The sequence below is a fragment of the Hyperolius riggenbachi genome, chromosome 9 (assembly GCF_040937935.1).
Source record: "Hyperolius riggenbachi isolate aHypRig1 chromosome 9, aHypRig1.pri, whole genome shotgun sequence".
In the NCBI taxonomy this organism is placed as follows: Eukaryota; Metazoa; Chordata; class Amphibia; order Anura; family Hyperoliidae; genus Hyperolius; species Hyperolius riggenbachi.
The window spans coordinates 38,640,957-38,655,434 of record NC_090654.1 but is presented as its reverse complement, the minus strand read 5'-3'; the positions used below and the strand labels follow the sequence as shown (position 1 = coordinate 38,655,434).

Here is a 14,478-nt window from a genome sequence, read left to right as displayed (position 1 = left end):
CTGTATTTTCTGCTCTCCCGCCGGCTGCAGCGCATACCGGGAGGGGGGCCCCGAGGTGAGTGAGGGAGGATAGGAGTCGGGCCCCCCACCCGGATAGCTACCCACCCGGCTACCTTACCCACCCACCCGGCTACCTACCCCGCTACCTAACCATCCACCCGGCTACCTACCCGGCTACCTAACCAGGCTACCTACCCACCCACCCGGCTACCTAGCTACCCACCCGGCTACCTAACCACCCTGCCGGCTATCTACCTGGCTACCTACCCACCCGGCTACCTAACCACCCTGCCGGCTATCTACCTGGCTACCTACCCACCCGGCTACCTACCCACCCGGCTACCTAGCTACCTAACCACCCTGCCGGCTACCTACCTGGCTACCTACCCACCCGGCTACCTAGCTACCCACCCGGCTACCTGACCACCCTGCCGGCTATCTACCTGGCTACCTACCCACCCGGCTACCTAGCTACCCACCCGGCTACCTAACCACCCTGCCGGCTATCTACCTGGCTACCTACCCACCCGGCTACCTACCCACCCGGCTACCTAGCTACCCACCCGGCTACCTAACCACCCTGCCGGCTACCTACCCACCCGGCTACCTAGCTACCCACCCGGCTACCTAACCACCCTGCCGGCTATCTACCTGGCTACCTACCCACCCGGCTACCTAGCTACCCACCCGGCTACCTAACCACCCTGCCGGCTATCTACCTGGCTACCTACCCACCCGGCTACCTACCCACCCTGCTGGCTACCTACCCACCCGGCTACCTACCCACCCACCCGGCTACCTACCCACCCACCCGGCTACCTACCCACCCGGATACCTACCTACCCACCCGGCTACCTACCCACCCACCCGGCTACCTACCCACCCGGCTACCTAACCACCCTGCCGGCTATCTACCTGGCTACCTACCCACCCGGCTACCTACCCACCCGGCTACCTAGCTACCCACCCGGCTACCTAACCACCCTGCCGGCTATCTACCTGGCTACCTACCCACCCGGCTACCTAACCACCCTGCCGGCTATCTACCTGGCTACCTACCCACCCGGCTACCTACCCACCCACCCGGCTACCTACCCACCCGGATACCTACCTACCCACCCGGCTACCTACCCACCCACCCGGCTACCTAACCACCCACCCGGCTACCTAACCACCCACCCGGCTACCTACACACCCACCCGGCTACCTACCTACCCACCAGGCTACCTACCAACCCACCAGGCTACCTACCCACCCACCCAGCTACCTAACCACCCACCTACCCACCCACCAGGCTACCTACCCACCCGCCTACCCAGCCACCCACCAGGCTACCCACCCGGCTACCCAGCCACCCACCAGGCTACTTACCCACCCGGCTAAGGGCTACCTACCTACCCACCCGGCTGCCTACCTACCCACCAGGCTACCTATCCACCCAACCACCCATGGGAGCTGCGCGCCGGATGGAGGCTGGGACAGGAGGTCTGCTGCTGCAGGTGAGTAAATGTTTTTTTTTTATTATTTATTTTAGCAGGTGTATGTTCTGGGCAGGTCTGCCACATGATTGCGTGTATGTTCTGGGCAGGTCTGCCACATGATTGCGTGTATGTTCTGGGCAGGTCTGCCACATGATTGCATGTATGTTCTGGGCAAATTTGCTACATGATTGCATGTGTTTTCTGGGCAAATCTGCCGACATGATTGCACGTATTTTCTGGGCATATCTGCCGACATGATTGCAGGTATTTTCTGGGCATATCTGCCGACATGATTGCACGTATTTTCTGGGCATATCTGCCGACATGATTGCACGTATTTTCTGGGCATATCTGCCGACATGATTGCACGTATTTTCTGGGCATATCTGCCGACATGATTGCACGTATTTTCTGGGCATATCTGCCGACATGATTGCACGTATTTTCTGGGCATATCTGCCGACATGATTGCACGTATTTTCTGGGCATATCTGCCGACATGATTGCACGTATTTTCTGGGCATATCTGCCGACATGATTGCACGTATTTTCTGGGCATATCTGCCGACATGATTGCACGTATTTTCTGGGCATATCTGCCGACATCATTGCACGTATTTTCTGGGCAAATCTGCCGACATGATTGAATGTATTTTCTGGGCAAATCTGCTCACATTATGTGTATTTTCTTGAGAAAACCTGCACAATTATGTGAATTTTCTGGGGAAAGGGTCACCAAAACTTGGGCCCACTGTCTTTGCGTTGCACTTTTCAAGGGAACCTGAGGTGAGAATAATATTGAGGCTGCCATATTTCTCTCCTTTTAAGCAATACCAGTTGCCTGGTTGCCGTTCTGGTCCTCTGCCTCTTATTCTTTCAACCATAGACCCTGAACAAGCATGTAGCAGGTCAGGGGTTTCTGACAATATTGTCAGAACTGAGAAGATTAAGCTGCATGCTTGTTGCTGGTGTAATTCAGTTTATTACTGCAGCCAAATAGATCAGCAGGGCCGCCAGGCAACTAGTATTGTTTAAAAGGAAATAAATATGGCAGCCTCCATATCACTCTCACCCCGGGATCACTTTAAATTACAGTTAGCTCCGCCCTTATCCGGTCATTGCCACGCCCATTTTTTTGCCGCGGCGCTACGCGCCGCAGGTTCTATCCACGCCCTTCGCGCGCCGCAGGTTATAGCTGCACCCATTTTTGGGCGCGGCGCGCTTCGCGCGCCGCAGGTCAGGGGGGCCCACAATTGATATTTTGCACAGGGGACCACTGCTGCCTGTGTCCGCCACTGGTTCTCCAGATGTAAGTTATATTTTATAGAAGTGGCATCACTGTTCTCCAGATGCAAGTTATATTTTATAGAAGTGACATCACTGTTCTCCAGATGTAAGTTATATTTTATAGAAGTGACATCACTGTTCTCCAAATGTAAGTTATATTTTATAGAAGTGACATCACTGTTCTCCAGATGTAAGTTATATTTTATAGAAGTGACATCACTGTTCTCCAGATGTAAGTTATATTTTACAGAAGTGACATCACTGTTCTCCAGATGTAAGTTATATTTTACAGAAGTGACATCACTGTTCTCCAGATGTAAGTTATATTTTATAGAAATAACATCACTGTTCTCCAGATGTAAGTTATATTTAATAGAAGTGACATCACTGTTCCCAGATGTAAGTTGTGTCTTATAGAAATGACCTCTCTGCTCTGTAGACACAACGTATACAGTGTCAGGAGTGCTCTTCAGATATAATATAATTGACAGTAGTGGCGGTTCTGCCCAATGAAAGAGCAGTTCCTGTTCCCCTGAGGAATGCGGAGACTGTGGCCTGAACAGGAGGTCAGCAGAGGATGGACAGTGATGCTACGCATGGATATATACGCACATCACTGATGCACACAGCAGGCAGTTAACGCGGTTACTCATGTAAATCGATGTCCCAGCAGCTTGTGTGACATATGTTTCATGTACAGACTCTGCACTCAGCACAGCTGGGCACCTCGTGTGGCATACGTTCCATGTACAGACTCTGCACTCAGCACAGCTGGGCACCTCGTGTGGCATACGTTCCATGTACAGACTCTGCACTCAGCACAGCTGGGCACCTCGTGTGGCATACGTTCCATGTACAGACTCTGCACTCAGCACAGCTGGGCACCTCGTGTGGCATACATTCCATGTACAGACTCTGCACTCAGCACAGCTGGGCACCTCGTGTGGCATACATTCCATGTACAGACTCTGCACTCAGCACAGCTGGGCACCTCGTGTGGCATACATTCCATGTACAGACTCTGCACTCAGCACAGCTGGGCATGTCACCAGCAGCTCCGCTATTTCCACAGAAATTATACTTTCTGCCTGCCTGGGTTACCTTTCCTGTGTCCCTCCTTCCATGTGTAGCCCCTGCCATATGCAGCAGCCTCCCCATGGTAAACCCTGCATGTGTAGCAGCCCCTCTCCTCTCATTCTATAAGCTGCACCCCTTGGAGTGCAGCCCCAATGTGTAGCAGCCCCCTCTCATTCTAAGATGCACCCTTTTCCATGTGTAGCAGTTGGCTGATGGTGTAATGGTTAAGGGCTCTGCCTCTGACACAGGAGACCAGGGTTCGAATCTCGGCTCTGCCTGTTCAGTAAGCCAGCACTAATTCAGTAGGAGACCTTTGGCAAGTCTCCCTTACACTGCTACTGCCAATAGAGTGCGCCCTAGTGGCTGCTGCTCTGCTCTGGCGCTTTGAGTCCGCAAGGAGAAAAGCGCAATATAAATGTTATTTGTCTTGTCTTGTCTAGCCCCCAATATGTAGCAGTCCCTCCCATTCTGTAAGCTGCACCCCTTTCCATGAGCAGCCCCCAATGTGTAGCAGCCCCTCCCATCCTATAAGCTGCACCCCTTTCCATGTACAGCCCTCAATGTGTAGCAGCCCCATCCATTTTATAAGCTGCACCCCTTTCCTTATGCAGTCCTCTATGTGTAGGAGCCCATCCCTTTCTATATACAGACTCTTATTCCATGTGTAGCAGCCCCTCCCATTCTAAAATCTGCCCCTCTTTCCATGTGCAGCCGCCAATGTGTAGCAGCCCCTCCCAGTCCATAAGCGGCACCTGTTTCCATGTGCAGCCCCCAATATGTAGCAACCCCTCCCATTCTATAAACTGCACCCCTTTCCATGTGCAGCCCTCTATGTGTAGAAGCCCTTCTTATTCTATATACAGGTTCTTATTTCATGTGTAGCAGCCCCTCCCATTCAATAAGATACACCCCTTTACATGTGCAGCCCTCAATGTGTAGCAGCCCCTCCAATTCTATAAGCTGCACCCCCTCACCTCGTCATCAGGACCGCGTTAAGTCACTTCTTTCCAGGAATCCTGGTGAGTGGATCATCTACCATACTTGTACAGCACCGCCCTTGCTGCTTTCATACAGTCGCCGCATATGGTGGGGATGCGGATGTTTTTGAGCTCCCCCTACTGTATGTGGCAACCGCAGATTCTCCAGTCCAGCTCAAAAGTTTCAGCACCGGCCCTATAAGACGACATCTGGCGTATGAGATGACCCGACTTTTGATAACATTTTCCTGGGTTAAAAAGTAGTCTTATACGCCAGAATATACAGTATGTGCTCTATTATAGCCATATGCCCTCACACTAGTCTTAGTCTGATCATTATACTGTTAAAGGAGTTATCAGGGAAATTATACAAAATGAGCTTTACTCACCTGGGGCTTTCTCCAGCCCCTTGAAGCTGACTGTCCCACGCCAACCGCTCCGCTCTCCGCAGCTGCCGTCCCGGTCTCCATGCACGGTGGGGAGGCCGACCCCGAGGTGCGAACCACCGCTGTCAATCAAGCCCACGTTGTAAGCAGCTTAATGCGCAGGCACAGAACTACTGTGCCTGCGCAGTAAGCTGCGTACAACGCGGGCTTGATTGACAGCGGCGGTTCGCGCAGGCGCAGTGAGGACGGCCTCGGGTTCGGCCTCCACATCGTGCACGGAGACCGGGACCGTGGCGGAAAGCGGAGCGGTTGGCGTGGGACAGTCAGCTGCAAGGGGCTGGTGAAAAGCTCAGGTGAGTAAAGCTCATTTTGTAGAATTTCCCTGATAACTCCTTTAAGGTGGCCACTAACGATGCAATTTCTAGCGAAAAATCATTTAAGCGATCAGAAAATCTGATCAGATTGGTTGAAAATAATCTCAGTTGATGGGCACAATCGATTATGAACGATTATAAAAAAAATAGTCGTCAGATTGGATTTTTGTCAAACCAAAATTTGGATTTTCTTGATTGGTTGTGGTAGATAGGAAGTAAAGATTGGTTCGTTGATGGTGTAGTGAACGATTTTTCTTCCAATCAGAATTTCTGATCGCTAAAACGATTTTTCGCTAGAAATTGGACCATTAGTGGTCACCTTAACAGGCCGGCACTGGGGTCACAGCACAGCGCTGTATAAGTACTCTATAATAGCTGTATCCTCACACTCTTATCTTACTCTGATCATTATACTCTTATGGCCCATACTCACGAGGGACTTTTGTCGCCTCAACACGCGGCGCGCGCGTGTTGCGGCGACAGGTCGCCCGTGAGTATGGGCCGTTGCACGCGCGCGCACCCCGAACTGTCGCCCCTCGCTCATGTCGCCATGCGATTGAAAGTTTCAATCGCATGGCGACAGTCGCCGCCGCACCTCCACCGCAACTGTCGCGGACTAGCGACAGCAACCTCCATTAAAGTATATGGAGCTTCCGGCGGAGGGAGGAGGAACGTCGGCGACAGCTTCCGCCTCGCCGCTGGTCCCTCTTCCGCGTGTGTACGCGGAGGGACCTGGCGAGGAGCTGTCGCCGGCCTGTCGCCCACACGCTCACGTGTGCTGGCGACAGGCAACATTTGCAGCCCGTGAGTACGGGCCATTACAGGCTGGCACTGGGGTCACAGCACAGCGCTGTATATGTACTCTATTATAGTCAGATCCTCACACTCTAATCTTACTCTGATCATTATACTCTTACAGGCTGGCACTGGGGTCACAGCACAGCGCTGTATATGTACTCTATAATAGCAGTATCCTCACACTCTTCTCTTACTCTGATCATTATACTCTTACAGGCTGGCACTGGGGTCACAGCACAGCGCTGTATATGTACTCTATTATAGTCAGATCCTCACACTCTAATCTTACTCTGATCATTATACTCTTACAGGCTGGCACTGGGGTCACAGCACAGCACTGTATATGTACTCTATTATAGTCAGATCCTCACACTCTATTCTTACTCTGATCATTATACTCTTACAGGCCGGCACTGGGGTCACAGCACAGCACTGTATATGTACTCTATTATAGTCAGATCCTCACACTCTAATCTTACTCTGATCATTATACTCTTACAGGCCGTCACTGGGGTCACAGCACAGCACTGTATATGTACTCTATAATAGTCAGATCCTCACACTCTAATCTTACTCTGATCATTGTACTCTTACAGGCTGGCACTGGGGTCACAGCACAGCGCTGTATATGTACTCTATTATAGTCAGATCCTCACACTCTAATCTTACTCTGATCATTATACTCTTACAGGCTGGCACTGGGGTCACAGCACAGCGCTGTATATGTACTCTATTATAGTCAGATCCTCACACTCTAATCTTACTCTGATCATTATACTCTTACAGGCTGGCACTGGGGTCACAGCACAGCACTGTATATGTACTCTATTATAGTCAGATCCTCACACTCTAATCTTACTCTGATCATTATACTCTTACAGGCCGTCACTGGGGTCACAGCACAGCACTGTATATGTACTCTATTATAGTCAGATCCTCACACTCTAATCTTACTCTGATCATTATACTCTTACAGGCTGGCACTGGGGTCACAGCACAGCACTGTATATGTACTCTATTATAGTCAGATCCTCACACTCTATTCTTACTCTGATCATTATACTCTTACAGGCTGACACTGGGGTCACAGCACAGCGCTGTATATGTACTCTATTATAGCCGTATCCTCACACTCTAATCTTACTCTGATCATTATACTCTTACAGGCCGGCACTGGGGTCACAGCACAGCGCTGTATATGTACTCTATTATAGTCAGATCCTCACACTCTAATCTTACTCTGATCATTATACTCTTACAGGCTGGCACTGGGGTCACAGCACAGCACTGTATATGTACTCTATTATAGTCAGATCCTCACACTCTAATCTTACTCTGATCATTATACTCTTACAGGCCGGCACTGGGGTCACAGCACAGCACTGTATATGTACTCTATTATAGTCAGATCCTCACACTCTAATCTTACTCTGATCATTATACTCTTACAGGCTGACACTGGGGTCACAGCACAGCGCTGCGATACACACAGGATTACTTGATATTACTCACTGCTAAACTAAAAACAAATATGGAGGTCACACATGAGCAATCTCACCAGCCCCCGTGTAGCAGAGGAGGAATAAAGAGACTCAGGGTCTTCAGGTGAAGCCTTCCTGTTACACAGACGTTGGTGAGATTGTATGCTGAAGCAGACTGTTGCATGTGTACTCTGTCTTCTGACAAAAGAATCTCCCTGTCCTAGTGTTTCACCTAGTCAGACACTTACCTAAGGTGCCCATACATCATGCGATGTATTCTGGGCAGATCAACCAGTTCTCTCTGATCAAATCCGATTAGAACAGGATCTGTTTCCTGCCCATACACCCAGAGCTGGATCATCCACCAAGCAATCTAGGCAGGTGCCTATGGCCTAGTAAGTGTCAAGGGGCCTACCAGCCACCTTCTCTGACCTCTCTCCACTTTAGCTTACCAAAAATACCACAAGGGGGCCCAAATCTACTAACTTGCCTAGGCCCCCATTACATCTTTATCCACCTCTGCATACACCGCAGACCAATTTCCGATAGATTTTAACATGAAATCTATCCGAAATCAGCCTAGTGCCGCCTTTGTCACCTGCCTTGCCACCCCCCCCCCCCCCCCATGTATGAAAATGTCCCCCCAGGTGCCCATGCTCTGTAAATTCTCACTTGTCACGCTGGTGTGACTCCCAGTCTCCTCCTCCATCACCACAAAGGCGCGTGTGACATCACATAAGCCTTGTGGACACGGCGGTGACGGCAGAGGAGTCGCACTAGAGGTCAAATGAGAATTTAAAAAAACACTGCACACGGGCACTGGGCAAGATTTTATACTTCAGGGGGACCGCGGCCGGGGGTCACTCGCATAAACCGCGGTATCAAACGCCATTACCATCACGGAAACCAATCAAGCACTTTTGACCGAGATTTTCCAGCATATCTCATCTATCGAGCAGTCATGTCGCGCCATTTAGACAAGACAAATAACATTTATATTGCGCTTTTCTCCTGGCGGACTCAAAGCGCCAATTTTACCTGATTCGATAAAATTATCGAATTGGACGATTATTGGGCCCAGAAAATCATTGTATGTATGGCAGTTTTAGGGGGCAGGTTCTGTGCAGGTAAGTTTGTAATTAGGATAAGGGATCAAGCTAACATGTTAATTTTAGTTACCAGACCTGGCAGGTTAGGGTTAGGCAATAGGCAGAAAGTGGTAAAGGTTAGGAAGGAGGAGTTACGTTAGGCACCAGGAGGGGGCTGGGGAGGAATGGTGATGTTAAGGTTAATCACCAGGCTGGAAGGGATTATGGTAAGCCACCAGGATGCGATTTTTAACAATCTAGCTAACTAGCATTCATGCAGTAAAATATTTTTTGAAACAAGACTATTTCTAGTGCAATTATTCCAGCAGGAATGAGGTGAAATAGAGACAAAATTTTGTTGTACTAACCTGAAGTCACTGTAGGGATGGATGATCCAGAAGCCGGCAGACTTAACCCTCTGCTGTTCAATTTCCACCGCCTTGTGACTACCGAACATCCGCAGGGAAAACTTGTTGACGGCCGGTTGCAAGAAGGCTCCGAACTGGCGCTGCATGAAGGTGCTTGACGCCTCCGACTCTATCTGCTCCGGGGCCTCAGATTTAGGAAGAGGGTTGCTGAACCCGGGTGCCGAGGACTGGCTCAGACCTGAACCCGGAGACTGACTTTCCACAAGACCCGGCATTTGGTTTAGTCCAGAGGAGGTCTGACTGAGGCCCACAGAAGGCTGACTAGGCCCTGTGGCCGGAGTCTGACTGGAATCAGGATTGGGGGGCTGGCAGGGGCCTGGCTGCTGACCACTTCCTGAGGTCTGAGTAGGGTTTGGACCTGTACCTGGTGGCTGGTTACGAGAGGATACAACAGTTTGATTGGTTGAAGAGGAAAGTGACTGATTGGATCCATTGAAAAATGGTTGGTTGGCAGAAGGGGAAAATGCTTGATTTGGTAAAGGGGAAGGTGTCTGGCTGGATCTTTTTGCAACAGCTTGTCCAGGTGCAACAGCGGGTATTTGGCTGGATCCTGTAGATGCAGGGAGAGTACCCCCTGTATTGGCAGTTTGGTTGGTCAGACTGGCAGGAGACTGGTTGGGTGAAAGGGTAGAGGTCTGATTTGGTCCAGTAAAAGAAGGCTGGTTGGATGTGGAAACAGATGTCTGGTTGGTCCCTGTAGGAGGAAGCTGGTTCTGTGTGAGTGCTGAAGGCTGATTAGACACATTGGTTGGGGTAGGAGAGCGGCAAGGACCTGTACTTAAAGGCTGACTAGGTGCTGCTGATATAGGGACCACAGGCGATACAGGAGGCTGAACTGCTCCTGCAACAACAGACTGTCCAAGTCTTAAAGCAGGTAGCTGCTGAAGTCCTGGTGCAGTCTTGTTGAAGGTTAAAGCATGGTTCGGCCTGGGAATGGAAGTCTGTCTAGGAACTGGCATCGATGCCGTAGCAAGAAATTGTGCCTGATCTGTTGCTGTCATTGGGGGCTGTATGAGATTTGTCAACAAAGGCTGAAAGGTACCTTGTGCTGTAGGCTGTGTGGGTTCAAAGGCTGAAGTCAGAGTTGGTCCTGATGATGGAGTAGATGTGGATCCCAAAGCAACAGGCTGTGTGGGTCCTGTAGTGCCAGGGTGCATGCCTGCAGGGATCAAAGGCTGCACAGGTTTCAGGGAATTTGGCTGTGTGAGTGCAGGGGTGAAGGCTGGCACTGGTTCTGGAGGTTGGCTGGGTCTTGGAGAGGGAGACTGCAGAGATCCTGGGACAGAAGGCTGTAACGGTGGTCTGGTAGAGGACTGCATTGTTCCCAGTAGACGAGGTTGCCCAAGTCCAGAAGTAGGAAGTGGGACGGCCGTAGGGGCAGGAGCCACATTACCTGTAGTAGAAGCAGTCTTACCATACACTGTGGTACCAGCTTGTTTGGTCGATTCTAGAGAAAATGTCTGGCTTGATCCTGGAGCTGAAGTGTGGTTTGTTTCGGGAAAGGTATGACTGTCAGGGGTAAGCATGCTAGGTGAGGAAGCAGATGAAGCTTGGACTGAAGTCAGGATCTGCTGCTGCACTGCTGGAGAGGGGATGGTAGGTGATCCAGTGCCCGGAGCTTTTTGGGTCAGTCCGGTTGTGAAAGGACACTGAGTAAAAGTTGCCGGACACTGAGCAACTGTTGCAGTGGGAATCTTCTGTGCCAGAATGGACGATGTAGTTTGCTGAGCCGTTCCGGGGCTCTGAATGCCGGACACCACTGCCACCTCTTCTCTGGCCATGCTAGCCTCTCCATCCACCATCACACGGCTGGCCTGGGAGTGTTGCCCATTCCGAGCATCCATGGTGTTCAGTCAGAAGTCCTCATCGGAGTCCCCATATTCCAGTCAGTACGAGGGCTCCGGCCTGACGTCCTTCACCGACCGGCTCTGCCCTCCACTGCGAAGAGCATCAAATAAGCTCATTATCTCCATGACATCGCGTAGCAGCAGAGCCAAGGGAGCTGCAGCTCACACCCAGGTGAGCTGACGGGAGGGAGGAGAAATGAAGACTGACAAGAGGTAAGCAAGAGAAAAGAGCTCTTGTGAAAGGAAGAAGGGAGGGGGCATCCAGGCGAGCAATGACAAGGAGGGAGGAGAAAGGATAACAGAGATGCTGCCAGATACACGCAGGAGGATGCTAGGGAACCAAAGGCAATCACAAAAGCAGAAGATGGGAGGGGAGAAAAATCACGGGAACAGCAGGATCAGTGCTCCATGTGAGGAGAAGCACAGGAGGAGGTAATACTACCTCAGGAGGAGCAGCAGCTAAACAGTATGGGGAAGACAGAGAAATACTACAAGAGGCACAACACTGATACACCATAACATAGCATCAGAAGCAGACAGGAGAAAAGCAGTGTAAAAACGTCTGGAAGGCATGGAGTGCTAGACTGTATGATTGATGAATGCCTCTGAAAACACTCTCAGTAGGAAGCAGCCAGCATTGTGCTCAGCAGCTGATAAGGTGCAAAGGTACAAGTACACTACAATGCTGGACCAGTAGTAGTACCTAGCCTGACCCTGCAGCACCACCATGTGGTGACAGAAAAACACAACTATGAAACAAAAAAAAACATTCAGGTTCTTCTAATGACATGACTGTCTTCATACAGCTGGATCATCAGGCTATTTCCACCTATGGGATAATTATGAAGTGGGGGCGGGGGGTCAGCTATGTGAACCAGACCACCTCTGTATCCAAGAAACCTAGAACCAGGCTACCCTCATTCAGCAAGTCCAGAGATAACTTTTTCAATAAAAAAAAAAAAAAAAAAAGATATTGAAGTAATCGCAAGCGCTGAGCGATTTGTGGAGTGTTTTCCCTGCGCTTTGCACTTAGAGAAGTGCTTTTGCTGAGCCATTAATTGACACTTCAGTGAACTCTTGTACCTGGAAATGCATAAATACAATGTATTTATTCATTAAAGCACTCAGGAAATTGCAGGGGAGTCTCTAGCCATTTTGCCACTCCAGGCGAGAAAACCTGTGGCGCAACCCCCCCCCCCCCCCCCATAAAATAATTATAACGCAGCAATGATTCACCAGAAAATAATCGTAATGTGGCCAGCGTTCACCAGGAAATAATCGTAATGTGGCCAGCATTCACCAGGAAATTATCCTAATGTGGCCAGCGTTTCACTAAAAATGTATAATTATCTATAAAAAGAAAAGCATTTACCCACCTGCAGAAGACTCCTCTCCCTGGGCGCAGCACCCCCCCCCCCCCCCCGACGATCTTCCTGCAGCAGCGCAGCCAGCCTCCGAAAGTCCTGCCAGGAAGAGCAGGGCTACAGGAAGATGGAGCCTGAAGCCCTGTACTGGAGACACAAATAGTCTATAGTGCAGGGCTTTGGGCGCCATCTTGCCGTAGCCCTGCTCTGCCTGCCGGAAGAGCTGGAGCAGTGAGCTGCGGGGATGAACTGGCGTGGCGTTTATTAGACACCGCGGCCAGTTCACCACAGGGGTCTCACAGTCTGGCGGGGGAAGGTGGCAGTCCGTCGTCGTTCCCCCCCCCCCGCGCGGCGGCGCTCCTCCCCCACCCGGCGCTCCAGGCCACCATTTGTCCTTGCCTGGTGGCTGGGATGCCTCTGGGAATACTATACTTTCTATTGAACACAAACACTCAGAAAATGGTACAGGAGCCGCATTTGCGATTCAATAGAAAGTGGAACGCTTATGTGTGAACACTCCCATAGGAAATCATTGCACATAGCACAAGCACATTGCACAAGCACTTTTAGAGCGATTTACATAATCGCAAGCGCTTAAAAAAAGAAACCGCTCATAGTGTGAACAAGCCCTAAGCCTGGATCCACACTATAAGCGCTTTTTCTGAGCGCTTGTGATTGATTAGCGCTTTTTAAAAATCGCTACCACTCACTTTCATTAAAATCACAGGAAAAATCGCTGCAGGCCGCCGAAGAACCACCATGGCTCAAGGATCAAAACAATCCTGTGTGAGCCTCGCGCAGGAGCAGTTTTCCTTCGGGCTCAGGCAGAAATAGCCGAGTCAGATCCGCTCTACTGCGCAGGCATGCGGTATCTGCACGTGCGCAGCAGAGTGGATCCGAACGGGCTCGGCTATTTCCACCTGAACCCGAGGGAAAATCACTACGCTACAAGCACAGGATTATTATGATCCAGGAGCCACGATGGATCTTCGGCTGACAGCGCTGGAACAGAGTAGGACGGGGGAAGCATCATTGGGATCCCGAGGTAAGTTCCCTTAGGGCAGCGGCAGCAAACCTATGGCACACGTGCCAGACAGGGCTGGATTTACCATAAGGCACTGTAGGCACGTGCCTACAGGCGCCTAATGATGGAAAGGCAGCTCCCTCTCTCGTTCTTTATGCAGAGTCCTGATGAGAGTGTAAATGAGTTTGCTCACCTGGCTCTCAGCATTCAACTAATGAGATCTCCCTTCAGTCAGGGGCACCTCTAGCTACTTACTACTGAGGTTCCTCTAGCTACCTAATACTTGGGGGCACTTCTAGCTACTTAATACTGAGGGTACCTCTGGCTACCTAATACTAAGGGGCACCTGTAGCTATCTATGGCGGGCAAGGGAAGTAAGGGAGAAGTGTCAGCTGGGACAGCCAGCACACTTGCAGTGCAGTTCATCGGGGGTTTGTAGGTACATGGAGGCCGTAGTATAGAGTGCCAGGAGATATGTGCCTATAGACTCCTGTGGGGTAAATACAGGCCTGGTGCCAGAGATTGCACTCCAAGCCCTCTCTGTGGGCGCACGCACTGCTGGTCGCCACCGCCGCTATATTGTACAGTTGTTGGTTTTTTTCATTATTAAAATAAGTATTTCTACCCCCCCCCCCCCCTCCCCCTTACATACCCTCCAAATCCATCTAGTCTAGTACAGTGCAGAGGCAGGCAGGTGAAAGAGGACAATATTTTAACCTGCCGATTCACTGCGCATTGATACCTCCCCGTTCCCCTCCTGACAATTAACTTATAGTTCCTGCTGGGAAGAGACAGAGGCGCGCTTCAGTGATTGGTAATTTCTGCATTTCATATGTAGGGATATTGCTGCATTTTAAATGTACGAG

General features: G+C 50.6%; 1 protein-coding gene across 1 annotated transcript in view; it reads right to left on the bottom strand.

Moving 5' to 3' along the window:
* The window catches only part of HCN3 (hyperpolarization activated cyclic nucleotide gated potassium channel 3), a 70,837-nt gene extending 59,269 nt beyond the window's left edge, over positions 1-11,568 (bottom strand). Inside the window, exon 1 of the mRNA XM_068252553.1 lies at positions 9,318-11,568. Coding sequence (XP_068108654.1) covers positions 9,318-11,221 — 1,904 coding nt within the window. The 5' untranslated portion in view covers positions 11,222-11,568. The remainder of the gene's footprint in view (positions 1-9,317) is intronic.
* Positions 11,569-14,478: the final 2,910 nt, after the last annotated feature.